Below are 17,302 nucleotides of genomic sequence, written 5' to 3'. Positions count from 1 at the left end.
TTTTTTCTCTTTTTTTTTTTTCTTTTTTCTTCTTCTATTTAAAACGACAATGCGAAGAACAAGCAGTACAGCTGGCATGGTAAGCCCTATTTGGTCTCCCTTTAAAGAAGTTCTCCTTGTATTCATGTTTAACATTAGTCGGGAGAAATTGAACAAGTCGTTACCAAGTTATTAAGAACAACCAAGGCTTTACTTGAAGCTTTGACTCAATGGTCTCTTATGCGTGCCTCTAATACTGAAATATTTGGTATTCATGACACACTCGAGAAACAATTCTTTCTTGTCTCTCAAGCCTTTGAAGAAGCCACAGTCGATATGAGGTAAACAAAACAATGATCATGGACTTGTATCTAACACGCCCATAGCGATTTGCAATGGATTCCTCGTCAACTACGAGAATCTGTTTCTGTCGCCATGTTAGAAACACCCTCTCCTGCCATTCTAGACCAATATCTCCCCCGTATTCGTGAGGTTATTGTTCATTTATTACATGGCTTGAAAGGAAAGCAAGCCTTGTTGCGAGAAAAGGAAAAAGAAAGAGATCAAACAAGAGAATCACGTGCATCCATCCGATCGACTGAATCATGGAACCGAGAAGTTCCCCTCGCAGCTCTAAACCGAGGCAGTGGGTCTCAGCGGATGATGATGTACCCACAACCTTCTTCGCCTCCTTTACCACCTTACCCTCCTGTTTCGCCTCGTATGACACCTTCAGGTGAATACGAGCCTTGGTCAGGTGGTATGCCTCGTCCTTCCATACCCACCAACGACTTATCGTCCCGTATCATGCCTCGTAACAACTCAGTCTCTTCACTTCGATCCAATTCACCCAAGATGCCACACCAACCTTTACCTACACGATCGACTTCTTCTGGAAGAAGTCATCCACCTCCACCACCTCCACCTGCTCCACCTGCTCCTCCTGCACCTACCCGTGTCGATTCACCCAAACCACCTCAGGTCGATGAAAGCGATCCAAATACAGCCAGTGCCTTAGCCGCTCTAAAACGCCAAGAAAATCTAGCCAGACGATCTTCAGTCCGTCGTGCTTCTATGTTTCGTGGCACAGGTGAGTATTATGGCGGTAGTCTGTCTCGAGGCAAAAACCAGTTTTATCCTTCAGAAGCACATGCGCCTCCAGTCCCTAGTTTACCTTCTCACCCATTGCCGACAACACAGGAAGAAGGCGTATCCACACGAACCACGGAGCCACACGCATTCAAAGAAGAAGCGCATCGTGAACAACAGCATGGTAAGGTTGCGTTTTTGTTTCCTCTATCTAATCTTTTTTTTTTTATAGAAATAGGCCTTACGTTATTTTTACAGATTGGCAAAGAAGTCAAAAAAGTACATTATCAGGGCGAATTAAGCATTTCTTCTCTCAACATGTTATTTCTCGAGAAATTCAGTTATTCCAATGGTCAAGATGATTTCCCCAAGATCTATATCCGTGATCCCACTGTGGGTGTGTCGTATGAATTGACGGATTTATCTGAAGTCAAGGATAAATCCGTACTTTCGTTTCATGTGCATGGTAAGATTGTATAGCTATTGAGTTGATCGACTCACAGTTTAATGTAGAAAAAGAAGAACAGCCTTCTCAATCCCTCTCAGAGATCACACAAGTATTCAACAAGGAAATTACAGAGACACGTCGTCTATTAGCAGAACAAATGGAAGAGATCAAGAAACAAATCGACTTATCCACCAAGGCAAATGAAGAAAAGGAACGTCAATGGATCGAACAACTGACATCCCACGTCTTGTCTCAACAAACAGCACCTGTAGAACAAACACCGGAACAGACAGACCAAGCACCACCTCAAACGTCTGAGCCCCACACCACCTCATTCACAAAAGAACAATATGAAGCACAACGTTCGGAAATCGAGACATTGCGTCGCGACTTGGCTGTCTTGCGCCAACTTGAGCGTGAAGTGAGAGAAGGCACGTCCAGCGTGATTGCTGACATGAAACAAAAAGCAGCCAGTTTCAAAGAAGCGGCTCATAAGGCCAAATCAGCCGAGATCCCTGTCTCAGCTGCTCGTGCCAGTCTTGAAGAAGGCAAGAAGACATTATTGGAGAAATCAGATAAAGTCACGACTCGCTTGGAAGATTTGCAAGACACGATTGATCAACTCAAGTTGGATGTCACTCAACGTAAATGCCGTCCTTCAGAAACACAGATGACACATTGTGCCGATGAACGCAAAGCACTTGCAGAAGAAATTGAAGAGTTTGGTCAGTTCATTGGTCAAGTCAAACCTCGCTGGAAAAAGACATGGGAACAAGAATTACAGACGATTGTGAAAGAACAACAGACACTAAAGGATCAAGAGTACTTGTTGTCTGATATGAAGGATGATTTAGATGCTCTTTTAGAAGTGTTTGAACAACTCGAGAAGATTTATGCCTATCAAGCCAATACGAAACCTCAACCTAGAGAATTCCGTGTGGCTCCTGCTGAAGAAGGATTTGAAGGCATGGCAAGTGTGATGAAGCAAGTAGCAACGATTGATGTTGATCATGAACGTCGTTTACGTGCTTTGGAACAAGCCGATAAAATGAGGCAGCGTGAATTGGCCAACCGTATTGATGATTTTGAAAAGGAGCTGGTTGGATTTGTAGAGACAAAGAAATTAAAAAAGACAGGAGGTGCACTTGAAATTGATCGTTTGCGTAAACAAAAGGAAGAGCAGATGTTAAAGGCCATGTTTACTGAAAAGAAAGCTGCTACATCCACACCTACTTCTGAAGAACAACCTGTATTGGAACAAGTAAAAGAAGAAGAAGAAGAAGAAGCAGCGGAATAATCCCCCCCCTTCCCTTTATAAAAAATTATATGCTTATTAATTCTATATACACATAATTCCCCTTCATTTTTTTTCTCTATAAACATATCTCACGTTAGATGAATCATTAAAAGTGCATTACCTGTATCATGCAAATATTCTCAACTTTTATTCTCAGGAAATCTATGAGAGTATGACAGCTCTAAACTTTAATTGTTGAACTGAGAACATTTTAAAGAGGCGACTCTCTGCGCATAATATGTTTATCATTGGACCCCTAATGATCACATATAGACTTGCAGTAATAGGAACGGAGTATTCTTTCAAATTATCCGTGCAATATGTGTGAAAAAAGTGTGTGTCATCTTAATTTATCTGGTTCTAAATGCACTTTGTCCTCCCCTTTTTTTTTCTTTTCTTTTTTTTTTCTATTTCTTCATGTCGAAACCTCTTTTATTAAGCCCACAAACAATTCCTTTAGCCAAGTCCATTTTAAAAGTGGAAACAGATGAAGAAGCATGTGAACCACATAATGTCCGTATTTTCTTTGATCATATGTCTGCTATGACGATAGCACCTGAAGTCGAGAAACAAGACATGGAAATCAATGCCAATGGCTATAAAATCCATATCTCGGTACTTCGACCTATTGGATCAAAAGATACTGTGTTGCCTGTCATTTTGTTCATGTAAGTTATCCATTTTAGCTTTTATTTCTAATCCACATGTAGACATGTAAGTTGTTTTCTGCATCGATGTGCCACTGATGATTCATGAAGGGAGGAGGCTGGATCTTTGGTTCTTATACGACACATCGTGTCTTGACCAATAATGTAGGTACCATCAGATGGTTGGACTTGATCTCATTTTTTTTTCTAGTTGGTCAACTTAATGCCTGCCTGTATTGTCTTTGTACACTACAGTCTTAGTCCCGAGGTAAAATACCCCACTGCACTTGAGGAGTGCTATGCTACTCTTTGTTGGGTTCAACAAAACGCAGCATCTATCCATGTTGATCCACACCGTCTTGTTGTCATGGGAGACTCTGCCGGTGGCAATCTCTCTACTTCTTTGACAAGTAAGTAATCAATCCATGGCCTATGGCTGATCCATATCCTCCTAGTCCTTGCTAAACAACGAGGTAACAAGGGCATCTCATACCAAGTCCTGTATTATCCTGCACTTGATATCAATTTTGAATCAGAATCCTATATTCAAAACCAACATAATTCATTTTTGCCTCGTTCTACCATGTTGGTCGTTTGGGACGCTTATCTGAATCATGCTAATGAACGTCATGTAGCTACAGCTGTGCCTATGTCTAGCCCGAAAGAAGTCTTGGAGGGTTTACCCCCCGCATTGATCATTACAGCTGAAGCGGATGTCTTAAGAACAGAAGGCGAGTTGTATGCCAACAAGCTGACGGAGGCAGGTGTGGAGACCATGTGTGTACGTTATTTGGGTGTTCGCCATGGATTCCTGAGTGCGCCTCAGCTTAGATCGCAGGCTCATGCGGCTATTGCACAAACCATTGATGTGTTAAAGAAGCATTGGAAAGAAGAATCTACCTCTAGACTTTAAGTGATGTATTTAAATAAACCAGAAGAGTGAATGAAAACACGACACACTTAATATCCCTTTGTGCCTTTTTCAAGCATTAAGCTTATGATACAATCTCAAATCATAGCTTCGACTTTCTTAAATAAGCTTCCAACATAAACCATCTTTCTTTCTTGAATAAAGTTGGCAAACAATCTATTAGCATAATAATAACACTAGCAGCGGATTGGTAGCCCACTACCGGCACGAGTGTTTTTTAAAATAAATTATAAAAGAACCTATTTATGCAGAAATATAGCAAGCTTTGAAAAAGTCAAAAAATTGTCATTTTGCCCTTATGATACCATTTGAAAATCTTATATTTTCACTATTTTGCGATTGGTGATCGGTAGAGACATTGTAGACATAACATGTCTTAGTACGAAATGTTTTTCTAGGACTATAAAATACACTCCAAGTGTTAGGTCTACAAAAATACTATAAAAAGTGTATGCTATAGCTAAGAAACAAGAAACATGTTTTTGAAGGATAGCTCACTATCTTGATACTCAACATATTGTGTTCTTTACATCATTCAATTCAATTTATTTACACCTACCAACTTTGTTAATACACTTTTCTGATAGCTCTTTGCTTTTAAACACTTTTAATCCATCACGTCTCTTTTTTTTTAAGTTATGTTTATTGATTGAGCCGCGTACACTAAGAGTAATGGTCAAAGTGAAGGGGTGGCTGCAATTGAGATAGTGTTAAAAACTGATATAAAATATAATAACTAAATAAAAGAAAACAATGTAGAGGTTATAGGAGTGAATGACATTGATCCTCTTCAATGGTCTGACGAGCATTGGATCGGATGCTTGCCAATATTGCTGTGGATACAATGGGGGAATTCGATATGGTTTGATTCCTTTCCTTTGGCAGTACCAGTTGTACCAGAAGTCTAGGGACAAAAGAATCTCTTTGATATCAGAGATGGATGTGGTAGGCCATAGGAACTCGAAAATTATTTCCTGCCATACCTTCTCTTTAGTTGGACAGCAGAATAACAAGTGGATGGTTGAGTCTTTTGAAGATATAAAAACTGGGCAAAGAGGGGAATCGAACACTTGAGGTATAATAAAATGCAAGAGCTTGCGATAAGGAATACACACCAAGATAAACCGGTATGTCACATTACGTTGAATAGAGGTAAATGGCAGGGACCAAAAGAATTTCTACTGTACCTCTGCAATAGTTTTCAAGGCCAACGGAACAATCACAGACGAGAGAACTGACTGACGAAATGTCTTAGCCGAAGCCTTGATATTGCCGAGCAATTGATTATCTTGGAACCGAAATTGGTTGATCAAGGGCGTAAATGAGACCGTCGAGTCTTCAAGTGGAGCAGGACTACAAGCAGAACTAGAAATGACTAAAGTTTCAAACTCCCAGAATCAAGACCTCTAAACACTGTTGTGGGTGTGCGCTTCCAGTCAAGTAAGGCTGGACCACGAGTATCTTTCCAGTGAACAAAATTAAGACGAGCATCATATTGAAAGACATCTGCTACCATCATTTTTTTTGACACGGAGGGGAATCATAAAGGACGAAGAAGGAGGAACGTAAAGCACAGCTTGTAGAGGTAGGGCCATAGTGGTAGCAGTATTATCACGTCTCTTGAATGTCTATACTTTTTTTAAAGTTTAGTCTTTGATATGAAATTACTAATTTAAACTCAGATTTTTCTAAGGAACACTCCACATATGCTAAGCTTTAGAGCATTAAAAATGAAATCCTATTTGACAATGCCCTCCATTCCTATCTAAATATTAAAGCATCTTTTAGAAATTAGTCATGATGAAATAAATTTAGTCAATAACAGCTTTGATGAAAGCATGATGGTTACAGGAACAAATCTTCTAAATCTGAATGAAGCTGTCTTTCATAAATTAGATAGCATACAATACAAGAAAAAATTCTTTGTTGTATCACATATGGGAATGAATACACTATTTGAAGACATGTATCAAGTGGGTTTTATGATTAGATATTATCATATGTGTGTCTGACATTGTTGAGTTTTTACTAAAAGGAAGCCAGTGTATTAGAAAAAGAAATATGGTAGTACTATCATTTTTACAATTGAATACAAGTTAATGCTTGAAAAGACCAATCAAAGAGCTTGGTAACAATCTGCTTACCCTGCAACAAGGCTGATATTCAATTTTGCATCATTTTATGAGAGAGTATTAAAAAGATCGTGAAACACACAATCACTTTCTGGGCTTTATTGAATAAAAAACAAATGAGCTGATCACTAAAAGAAAAAAAAAAAAAAAAAACTCAGAGTGATACGGAACTGCATATCAAACACTCGCTCTCTCCTGACATGAGCTTCTCCTCTTGTAAGGAGTTGTTTTATAGTTTGTGAAGAATCGTTTCTTTATAGAATAGAGTTTCATATTCTTTTTTTTTCTCTCTCTCTCCATGTCAATTAATCAATTATATCATCTCCGATTTAGTGTTTGCTTAACGTGGTTTGACTATCTTCTGCTTCTGGTATAGATGCCAGGTAACCAATGTTGGATAACTGGGGCGGTAGTGATAATTTACGTGTCCTTGGTTTCTTTTCTTGAGGATCTTCTTGAAACGTGATAGCAGACGCCGCTTGGATCTTTTCAGGAGTAGACCATCTTTTTGGCTGGTTATAAAGTGCGTTTGAGATACATTGAGTCAAGAGTTCTTCTTGCTTTTGTTGTTGTTCTCTATCAATCAAGACTGTCTTGTGTTTCTTTTTTATCCATTTCTTTTTAATGGAAGGAAATCGTTTTGTACTGGGTGGGTTGGGGTTTGTATCTGTATTATTTTTAGATTTTTTCAGGCTAAAAAATCGATCCAGTAAAACTTGCATTTGATGAAAAAAAAAAAAAAGTATGAAAGAGAGAAAGAATAGGAGAAAATTTAAATGTCAATAAAAAATACCATACAAAGTGGCTTATTTTTTCTTCTTCTAACCTTCTCTTTCAGTAATTTGATCAATAACTTTATTAAAATGAAAAATGAAATGACATGCTTGAAATGTTAAATGTGTATATATGAAATAAGAATCTATTATAGAATAAGAAATTAATAGGTGAAAAACAAGTAGGCGGCATAAATAAGTATATGTTATATACATCATTTTTTGTTGTTCATTAAATCCATTTTGGCCTTGTCTGACAATGCATTCAACAACAAGGCAGAAGCATCAGGTTCTTCTGTTTGGTTGATCACTTTATGAACAGTCAAGGATCCCAACTTGTGAGAAGAAAGTTTGTTTAAATAGGGTAAAAGACGAGGGCATAAAACACGATAACGACCTGGAAGTCCAGAGGTATCTAAAAGCCAATTGAGTAACAAGACACCATTTGCATTGGTCGTCAATAACACAGTATTCTGCACAATGGCTGCGGTAACATAGACCTAAACGTATGAGATCATATGTTGTGTACAATGTATCTTACCTGTTGTTCTTTAGTCGCAATAGGGTTTTCAAGAATGGAACGAACAGCGCGAGCACCAAATCGACCTTGTCCAATTTCCCAACATTTATCAACAATAGCATCAAAAATATACTGGTTGTGTTCACTTCCTTTGCGCAAACAGCATTGAACTACATAATTACCAAATTGATCCAACAACAACAAGGGTACATAAGGCGCAATATGTTGACGCACTAATTGAATCTGATATATCTATGTCAATACTCAAGCATCACAACTGCATCCATTTACCTGTTCAAATGTATTGGCATAGTCAATGATCTTTTGAGCAGCCCATGTACCATTCTTATGAACACCAATCGACGCAAGAAAAGGAGCAATCTTTTCCAGCATGCGCAACTTTGTTTCTTCTGTACAATGCTCAAATAGTTTTTGAATGACTGTATTGCCAATATAATCTGTTTTATGTTTGTGAGTACGTTTTTTTTTAAAAAAAAAAAGAAATCCATACCACTGCATAATTCAACAATTTCCTCTGTACATTCAGCAGCAATCAATTCCACTTCTTCCTGAGATTGATTTTCATCATTCTCTAGTCTCTTTCTCATCTCACGAAGACGAAGAGGCTCCAATCTTCTATCTGCACTAAGTTCAGGCACAGGAGGAATGACAGAACAATACGTCAAGGGCATACGATCTTCTTTGAGTCGATCAGAGGGTTCGTGGTTCAATTGTTGCATAATAAACTGTCTTTCAGAAGCAATGGCTGTATATAAGCTGGGTTGTGTTGTCTGCTGTTGACCCGACGCACTCATCATCATGTTGGTCATCATCATGGCTGTAGCCCATTGGGTAGCTTGATAGGCTTCAGGTGCTGTAGTGGGTGGCTTGACTGGTTTCTGAGGTACGGGTGTATCTTCCGTTTCGTCCGGATGATTCGACGGCACTTTGGCAAACCCAATACGGACAGCACCAGTACCAGGACCCAAAATCTCTTTGTTTTGAAGTGCTTTACGTGCACGAACTGCGTCTTCTTGATAATCAAAGTTGATGAATCCACAGTTCTTGTGTGATAAGACACGGACAGACTCAATCGCACCAAAAGCAGCAAAGATGTTGCGCAAAATAGCTGGGTTCATGTTGGCAGGAATATTGCCCACCCCTAATCATTGGTGAATACATACCTCTATTTTTTTTTGGGATGACTTACATAAAGCACGCGTGGGGCCTTGTGCGTTAGGACCTGCTTCGTTTGTCAATGCCATAGCCAGGTTGACATCGGCTTTGCCAAACCCAACACGGACAGGCGTACCGCCCAATTTGGATCCCAGTCGTGTCTCTAAATCTTCTTTAGCAGCCACAGCAGATTCCATGGTCATGAAATTCACAAACGCACATTCTTTGTCAGACAAGATACGAGCACTTTCCACTTGACCATAAGCAGAAAACAACTGGACAAGATCAGGGACACTAATGCTCGGATTAATGTTACCTAACCAGAGAGCACGAGAAGGTATCTGGGCTTGTGCAGATGAAGGTGAATCAGCACCGTCTGGCTGACCATAGTATTCCTAGCATGTCTAAGTTTAGTGTGATCATAGAGAACAATGGATCGCTTACTTGATCATCGTCTTCTTGTTCTTCATGCATGTCCAACAGATTACTGCTGCTGCGTGAGGATCGAAGAGGTGTTTCCTTTCTGGGCCGTGGCATGGTTGGCTGATTTCCTTCAAAAAGAGAAAACGAATCAGCCATGCCTAGACTGATGGCTCGAGGTCGATGCAATACACTTGACCGTGTCTGAGGTGAAAATGGACTAAAGGGTGCTAAATGGTTCAGTTGTCCTGCGACTGTATAGGACCGACCACGCGCAGATGTACGTTCAGCATCAAATGAATGATTGACTTCATCATCGAGGCCGAGTGAAGCTAAAGTAGAAGCAATCGTGTTGGAGGCATTCTCGTCAATAGGGCTGGAGGGGTCATAAGGACTAAATCCACTCTCGGGCTGAAAAGGAGTAGGTAGTGTCATTGAACCTGAACGGTGGCGTGTACTTGGTTCCATAGGTGGCATAGTTGGATTGACTAAATACATATCGGCTGCATATGGAAAAGCAGAAGACTGAGAAGGCATTGTATCTGCACGCGATCTTTTGAGTGGAGAAGTGCTGGAAGGAGACAACGCGGGCGTAAAAGAAACACGCGAACCAGGTTGACTTGTCATATCGCTTGGTAGTCTAAATGATGAACACATGACACTTCCCTTGAGTTGCTTACCTCGCTGAAGAGAGCGATAGATTGGGTGATTTTTGTAGTGGATTCGGATTTTTACGAGGATTTTGTCCGTCGTTTACCCAAGTAAAGTCCATGAATAAGAATAAAAATAAAGACAATAAAAGGGAAAAGAAAGAAAAAGAAAAAATGGTTTCGTCAGATATACAAAAAAAATGTGACAGCTGAACTGGAAAAGCATTTGCAAGCAAAGTCGTATTTTACCATTTGCTCAATGCAATACAACATGTAACTTGTACGTATGTATTCTCGATCCGGACTTACGGATAAGGAGTCGTCAAATAAAAAGTTCAGCTCAAGTCCGGTCTTAAAAAAGGGAGTTCATATGAGACCCTTTGTTAAATTCCCGATCAAACCAACCAATCAAATGCTCATGACGGCGTCTATTTTTGAATATCCCATTTGTCATAAGGATTTCCCATAATTTTCTTTTTTTCTCTTTTTATCATTTTATTTCCACTATGCCTTCACCTCCAAAGCCTTGGGAAGTGAACAATGCTAATACTACTGCTGTTGTTACTTCTCCTTCAGCAGCAGCCACAATCTCAACAAGTGCTCCTGATATTCCAGCTCGTACTACTACTAATACAACAACAATAGACTTAGCACCTGCAAGACCAACTTGTAAGTGACTCGTCCCATTACATCTTGTACTCATCCTTAATAGCTTATACCAATACAGGCTATGGTTCCATGGGAAACTATAGTTCCATGGGTTACAATTCAACCTATGGTAATGCTGGGTATGGTTTAGGTTCATCGTACAATCGATATGGCTCTGGCTATGGTTCTTATGGTGGCTATGGTGGTGGCTATGGTTCTTATGGCGGTGGTTATGGTTCTTATGGCGGTGGTTATGGTGGCATGAATCGATTTGGTCGCATGGGTGGCCCTGATGAAATGGGTCTCACGCAACGCATGGAAATGGGTACTCGTCCTGCTTTCGAAGTCGTTGAGAACATTGTAGGCTCCTTTGGCGGGTTTGCTCAAATGTTAGAATCGACCTTCATGGCTACACATTCCAGTTTTATGGCCATGGTAGGTGTTGCTGAGCAACTGGGCTTTCTGAAGAACTATCTAGGTCAAGTCTTTAGTGTCTTTGCCCTCTATCGTTTTGTCAAACGAGCCGTTCAGAAAATCACAGGCCGTATTCCCTCGGCTAAACCCATGGAAATGAACCTAATGGAATTTGAGAACTTTGATAAAGCACCTCATGGGCCCAAAATGTCTCGTAAACCCTTGATCATCTTCATGTTGATGGTCGTTGGTCTTCCTTACATGATGCATAAATTGATTCAACTAATCTCTGCTAATCAACAGAAACAGATGGCATTGCCCGTGAATCAACAAGCACCCATTGATCCTTCCAAATTAGAATTTGCTCGTGCCATGTATGATTTCAATGCAGAATCATCGATGGAACTCTCATTGAAGAAAGGTGACATTGTAGCCGTCATTTCTAAATCAGATCCCAACACAAATACGGTCAGCCAATGGTGGCGTGGAAGACTGAGAGATGGTACCATGGGCATGTTCCCTGCAAATCATGTCGAAATCATTCAAAAAGGAGGTCCTCAACATGCAGCACAAGAAGCGAAAGAGGTGTTGAAAGAAGAAGCACTGATAACAGCGCCAAATAGTCCTCAAGAGAAACTCGTCTAATTATTTATTTTTGTATATCCCCCCTCTTTTTTTGTAATATAAAAAAAAAACTATTTTGCATGATAATCTCAACCTTCTCTTTGTTGTGTGACTGCTTCCATGTTGAAAGTAAGTTATTGGTGTGCTTCTTTCCCCCCAGCTTATTTTTTTTCTGTCATTATATAAACAACTGATGGAAGAAACAAAGGTAGACAAAGTACACATATAACTAAAAACTCTAAGTCTTTTCTCAGCAGCCCTCTACTGAAGATCTCGAACGTCAACGCGAATTACAAGAAGAAGCTTCTCGACGTTTGTTTGCTTTGGTAAATGTGGATGCTTACATACACCCTTTTATTGACACATGTCTAGTTAGAAGGAGCAGCAAACCAAAAAGCCCATGTCAATGCTGTCACTATTCTTGGCATCAAAACAACTCGACCTCGCTTTCTTGAATCAGCAACCAAAGACATCATGGAAGCAAAGACCTATGCCGACGTGATCAACACTTCACAAAAGATTGCTCAGAAATTGCAACAGTTTGATATATTTGAAGAACCTGTTCAGGTCTTGCTTGATAACGCATCAGACAGTGATCCTTTAGCAGCTCCTGATTCTATCAATGTTGTACTTCAAGCTAAAGAAAAAAGCCGTGTGTTTATCAAGACAGGGACAGAAATTGGTAATAATGAAGGCAACATGGCAAGTAGAGTAGTTTGCAATAGCGCGTTCCTAATCTGTCTGTAGAATGGATCTGTCACAGTCAGAAACGTGTTTGGTGGCGCTGAATTATTAGAGACAGTCGCTTCATTCGGCACAAGAAACAGTTCTGCATTCCAGGTATGCTATGATGTTGTATTGTCATTGATCTCAACCCTATTTCTTTAGTTTACATTCTCAAAACCTGTGAAAGCTTCTCCTGACTCTCGACTTGAAGCCAATGCTCATAGAGTACTTTGTAACAACACATTGGCTTCTTCTTATGAAGAATTAGCAAGAGGTGTAGGACTTCGTTACAAGACAGTGTCTCGCTTTGGTTATCATGAATTAGGCTATGATTTGACATGGCGTTCAATTGATAGAGTTTCTCCTCATGCATCCTTAAGGTAAATCATCAAAGAAGTCACTTGTTTGTAACCTACTTGTAGCATTCGAAAAGAAGTAGGTGAATCATTAAAGTCTTCCATCCTACATACTTTTGTTCGAGAACGCCGTGATGACATGTTACTTCCTAGCCGTGGTCATTACCTTCGTCTTGCCAATGAACTCTCAGGCGTTCTCGGTATCGGCAATGCTCACTTTTTCAAAACAGAACTTGAGTCGCAATACTGCCACCAATTTGGCGGTGGAAGTCTTTTGGTAGACAAAGAGACAGATGCGTTGTTAGGTGTGCATCCAGGATATGTGTTGAGCACCACATTTAGAGCCGGCTGGCTGGCCAATTGGCAAGAGAAAGGGTCTACTGTCTCTGATCGGTTTATGCTGGGTGGGCCCTTATCGGTGCGTGGGTTCCGTACTGCAGGTATCGGTCCTCGTGACTATAAAGATGCTTTGGGTGGTCACATGTACTGGGCTGCTGGCCTCAGTGCCATTGCTCCTCTACCCAAGTTGGAATCCAAGCCCTTGAGAGCTCATGCATTTCTGAATGCAGGTACAAACGTGCCTTGGGCCATGGGAACATCCTTAGAGGCTACTCGACATATCCTAACACAATCACCCAGTGTCTCTGCTGGTCTTGGTCTTATTTATCGTCATAGTATTGCTCGTATTGAATTGAACTATTGTGTACCACTCACGGCTGCCAAAGGAGATCAAATCAAACGCGGCTTACAGCTGGGTATTGGTATCCACTTTTTATAAATATATTGTTTATTCCATATATACAAATCATCTTCTTTTGCCAAACAGTAATTGAAGGTCGTCTAACTTTCTATTCTTGGCTTCATCTCTAGACATGTAAAGTTCATTCACAAGGACATGCTTTCTATCTTGAATATCTAAAATACGCTCTTCTACAGAATTTGTCATGATGAACCGAGTCACTATCACTTCTTTCAATTGACCTAGTCGATGTACTCGGTCAATGGCTTGTGATTCAATAGCGAAATTCCACCAAGGATCCATCATGATAATTCGATTGGCACACGTCAGATTTAACCCCACACCACCTGCTCTTAAACTGATCAACAGTACATTGGTATCGCCAAGCTGAGCAAATTCAGCCAACACTTTCTCTCGTTGTGTCTGTGCCTGTGTGCCATCTAACCGAGTATACCGGATAGTCTCATAGTCTAATGCTTCCCCAATTAAATCCAAGAAACCAGTGAACTGCGAAAACACCACGGTCTTGTTGTTCTCTTTTTGGTTTTGTCTCAAGTGTTTGATCAGCGCATTCATTTTGGTGGATGGCTTAAACCCACCAATGGCTTTGCGAATATTGTAGCGTACAGATTGTTCTTTGTGTTGAGCGAACTCGAGTAATTGAGTCTGAAGGATAGGTCCATGTCGACAGACAGGACACTCACCTGCTGTTCCTTCCTCTTCTTTTTTCTAGTGTAGATGTTGAGTACATCACTCTTTTGTTTGAGTGTCCTTACTTGAAAGTAGTCCAATACACAAGGTCGACAAGCCATATGCATACATGGCATCACAATCATACTATCGACTGTCTCAAAGCAAATAGGACATTCCTCAGCCATAGGCGGTGCAAGTGTTTCTTGAGGATTGGGCGCGGATTGTTGGTGTGCCAACATGTTTTGTAGTACGTTCATTTCATAACTGCTGCTGGTATCAGATGCTTGAGATTCCGTGTTATTCTTATGGGCAATTAATTCCTCTAATGTCAAGGACTCTTTGCCTCCTAATCCTTTGATGGTCTCCTTGGCCGCTTCTTTACTCTGTAAGGCAAGATAAGGATGACAACAGATTTGACGTAGTCGTGTCAAGAGTTGAAAGATAGACGCATAGTTCTTGCCTAGTTTACCTGCTTCACAGAAATAAGAAAACTTGATTTGAGAATCATTGTAGATGGCGTCATAGATATCTTGCTCTTCAGGCGAGAAAGACAAGTATTCAATATGGATATGTTTCGGCGGTAAGGGAACCATCGGCTGACCCTTTCCATCCCGCATGGCCTTGGTACGACGCAAGACAATGGGCTCCAAGACGGTCTGAACAGCACCCAGTGCGCGTGCATCTTGTTTCTCAAAGGGCAGGGTGATAAATGTTCGCCAAAAGGTATGATTGGCCCATGGTTCATGGCGCAAGAACCGAACCAGCGAGTACAGATCATCCAGCTTGTTTTGAATGGGTGTGCCAGTCACTGCCCATCGACGCTTGGCTTCCAGGTCACGACACGCATGGGATGTCTTTGTTAAGCGGTTTTTGATCTGATGGGCTTCGTCCAAGACCACACGCCAGAATTCAGTGCGGAACAGACGCGAAGGTGTGCCAGATTGGGCTGATGTCCATTCAGCCATCACAACGCCATAGGTTGTCACCAACACATCAGGTGCATTCCCTTCCCAACAATACAGATTGGCCAGAGACGATGCTGAACGTTCATCACCATAATAGACACTGACAGAGATCGTGTCTGGCTTAGACCCTCGGATGATTTCATCACGCCATTGAGCAAGTAAAGACATGGGACAGACAATCAATGTGGTAGGTGATGGCTTGATATGAATGCCTGTTGAAAATGGCTTCTTTTTGTTGGGTGTGTATCGATTGGTATGGATCAGACTGAGTATTTCGATCGTTTTACCCAACCCCATTTCTATCAACAGAAGCGTGAGTTATCCATGCTTCTTGATGGAGCTTACCATCCGCCAAGATGCCTCCTTTCTCTTGCTTATTGGCTTCAGGGAATTCAAGGCTGAGATCACCACTATAAGGATTAAAATAAAAGAAGCGATGCTCATCACACAATGGACTAGGAAACCCATACTCTTCCCATAAAGGATGCATGGACCTCATGTCCATATCACCCTCTTCATGTTCATAGGATTCTTTGGCTATCATCCATGCAAGAGCCTATGACAAGAATCAGACCGTGTATATCAGGGCTAGACTTACTCTTTGTTGGTATTCTTTTAATTCGAGTGTCATTGTACTCGGTTGATCCATGGGCTTAATTTGAGCATCAAACACTTGAGCCTTTTCATAGATTGTATCCAACTGTCCATCAGTCACTTCCTTTTCATCCTCCTGCTCTGCGTCCTGTTCTTTGTCTGTAGGGGGTGTGGCTACTGACTGGATCAACATGTCCCATGTATCGCTCTGCATATGCTGAACAGCCGAACGTATAGGCTTCAGTCCTAACTGACGAAACATGTGCAACAAGGCTATTTTACGCAACACAGGCAATTCCTGTCGCTTCTTCTCATTCTTTTTCGCATGAGGCATGGTATGGGACATGAATGAGTTCATGTACAGTGCTGCTGGCAACAAGTAACATTGGATGGTCAAGATCATATCTTCGCCTGTCTTGAGTAGTGGGGGACACCAGACGATCGAGCCTTCAAAACAACAGAGCCGCTGGTCCAACAAGACTGCCATATAGTCTGCTGCTTCTCGAGGAAACCGACCGATTTCTCGACCATTGTGTGCAAATCGAACAATGCGGTTGACAGCATGGTGTTTGACAGCCGTGACTTTGTCTCTGACGATGGTGATCGCATCGCCTTCTTTTACGGGTGAAGCACCTTTGATCAATGACCAACCTAGCTTGATGGATCAGTCATTGGCATGCCAAGTTTGACTCACCTGTCAATACAAGATCGCCAATATAATACTTTTTGCCCATGGGCTGAGTTGGAGGTGGTTCTGTAAAATAAAGGTTGATGGCTGCTTCTACATTGTTGTTTGAACGGTAGAGTAAGTTATCTAGTGTTTCTAAAGGAACTTGTTGGCCGAGAATAGATTGTAAAGAAGCAATCGAGGCTTCGTCTCTTGACCTTTTTGACATGACAAAGAGAAAAAAAAAGGAGAAAGGAACTACGGCCAAAAGCAAAAAAAAAAAAAAAAAAGTTAGACGCGTTCCAAATCCAGAAAAGACGCGTATTGTTTCACAACGTATTAAATCTCAGTTGATCTTGGTTGATTAGCGTATATATACAGAGGATATAGAAATACGAAAGCATATATACTTTTGCTTTGATAGTATGAAAGGTAATGTCCTTAAATGGAAATCAACATACATACATACACACACACAAAAAAAAAACGCGATGTCATACGTTGTAATTCAGATGTCATCATATACCATATATTACCTAGTTTGAAAAAATAATATAAATTCAGGTTTATCTTTGACGTATTTTATTTTATTTAACTTGTTTAACTCTTGAATCAAACGGCACACAAAGTAGAGCGTCTACAGAGTATAAAATAAAATAAAAAAAAAGATCAGCCTATAAAATAAGTTTTCAATGGCCGTGGTTGACTTGTACACATTCATGGTTTTTTTTTTTTTTTTTTTTTTTTGTATTGTTCTTTATCATGCTCAAATCACTGTGTTTCAAAAATAATGAACAGGATATTTTTTTTGTGA

The 17,302-nt window shown here is 40.6% G+C and overlaps 6 protein-coding genes across 6 annotated transcripts; 4 read left to right on the top strand and 2 right to left on the bottom strand.

Annotated features, from left to right (window-relative positions):
* Nucleotides 1–13: 13 nt before the first annotated feature.
* B0P05DRAFT_518944 (actin interacting protein 3-domain-containing protein) lies at nt 14–2,813 on the top strand (the record flags this gene model as incomplete). Its single annotated transcript, XM_051575730.1, has 5 exons — nt 14–79; nt 139–320; nt 366–1,252; nt 1,307–1,527; nt 1,572–2,813. Exons 1-5 carry the CDS (start codon nt 50–52, stop codon nt 2,811–2,813), a joined length of 2,562 nt encoding a protein of 853 aa, XP_051429771.1. The 5' UTR covers nt 14–49.
* Nucleotides 2,814–3,209: 396 nt separating this feature from the next.
* Nucleotides 3,210–4,445, top strand: B0P05DRAFT_563436 (alpha/beta hydrolase fold-domain-containing protein). Its single transcript, XM_051580723.1, has 5 exons — nt 3,210–3,481; nt 3,516–3,519; nt 3,572–3,625; nt 3,672–3,870; nt 3,916–4,445. The coding sequence occupies exons 1-5, from the start codon at nt 3,231–3,233 to the stop codon at nt 4,371–4,373; spliced, it is 966 nt and encodes a 321-aa protein (XP_051429770.1). The 5' UTR covers nt 3,210–3,230; the 3' UTR covers nt 4,374–4,445.
* A 2,899-nt stretch (nt 4,446–7,344) lies between these two features.
* B0P05DRAFT_563427 (uncharacterized protein) lies at nt 7,345–10,234 on the bottom strand. The gene is made up of 7 exons (XM_051580722.1): nt 10,093–10,234; nt 9,437–10,052; nt 9,027–9,387; nt 8,328–8,978; nt 8,108–8,274; nt 7,838–8,059; nt 7,345–7,796 (listed from the first exon to the last, which is right to left on the bottom strand). The coding sequence occupies exons 1-7, from the start codon at nt 10,182–10,184 to the stop codon at nt 7,512–7,514; spliced, it is 2,394 nt and encodes a 797-aa protein (XP_051429769.1). The 5' UTR covers nt 10,185–10,234; the 3' UTR covers nt 7,345–7,511.
* A 317-nt stretch (nt 10,235–10,551) lies between these two features.
* Nucleotides 10,552–11,835, top strand: B0P05DRAFT_563425 (Peroxin 13, N-terminal region-domain-containing protein). Its single transcript, XM_051580721.1, has 2 exons — nt 10,552–10,731; nt 10,775–11,835. The coding sequence occupies exons 1-2, from the start codon at nt 10,569–10,571 to the stop codon at nt 11,767–11,769; spliced, it is 1,158 nt and encodes a 385-aa protein (XP_051429768.1). The 5' UTR covers nt 10,552–10,568; the 3' UTR covers nt 11,770–11,835.
* Nucleotides 11,836–11,894: 59 nt separating this feature from the next.
* B0P05DRAFT_320919 (surface antigen-domain-containing protein) lies at nt 11,895–13,875 on the top strand. The gene is made up of 6 exons (XM_051573524.1): nt 11,895–11,956; nt 12,003–12,074; nt 12,121–12,450; nt 12,496–12,588; nt 12,637–12,854; nt 12,897–13,875. Exons 1-6 carry the CDS (start codon nt 11,942–11,944, stop codon nt 13,606–13,608), a joined length of 1,440 nt encoding a protein of 479 aa, XP_051429767.1. The 5' UTR covers nt 11,895–11,941; the 3' UTR covers nt 13,609–13,875.
* On the bottom strand, nt 13,636–16,717 carry B0P05DRAFT_592068 (SNF2 family N-terminal domain-containing protein; the record flags this gene model as incomplete). The annotated part of the gene is made up of 5 exons (XM_051582959.1): nt 13,636–14,298; nt 14,346–15,526; nt 15,573–15,783; nt 15,826–16,472; nt 16,516–16,717. The coding sequence occupies 5 exons, from the start codon at nt 16,715–16,717 to the stop codon at nt 13,636–13,638; spliced, it is 2,904 nt and encodes a 967-aa protein (XP_051429766.1).
* Nucleotides 16,718–17,302: the final 585 nt, after the last annotated feature.

This window comes from Gilbertella persicaria (genome assembly GCF_025201335.1).
Source record: "Gilbertella persicaria strain CBS 190.32 chromosome Unknown B0P05scaffold_69, whole genome shotgun sequence".
Taxonomy (NCBI): domain Eukaryota; kingdom Fungi; phylum Mucoromycota; class Mucoromycetes; order Mucorales; family Choanephoraceae; genus Gilbertella; species Gilbertella persicaria.
Note: the sequence above shows the minus strand (reverse complement) of the source record. Positions and strands in the feature narration are given on the sequence as shown.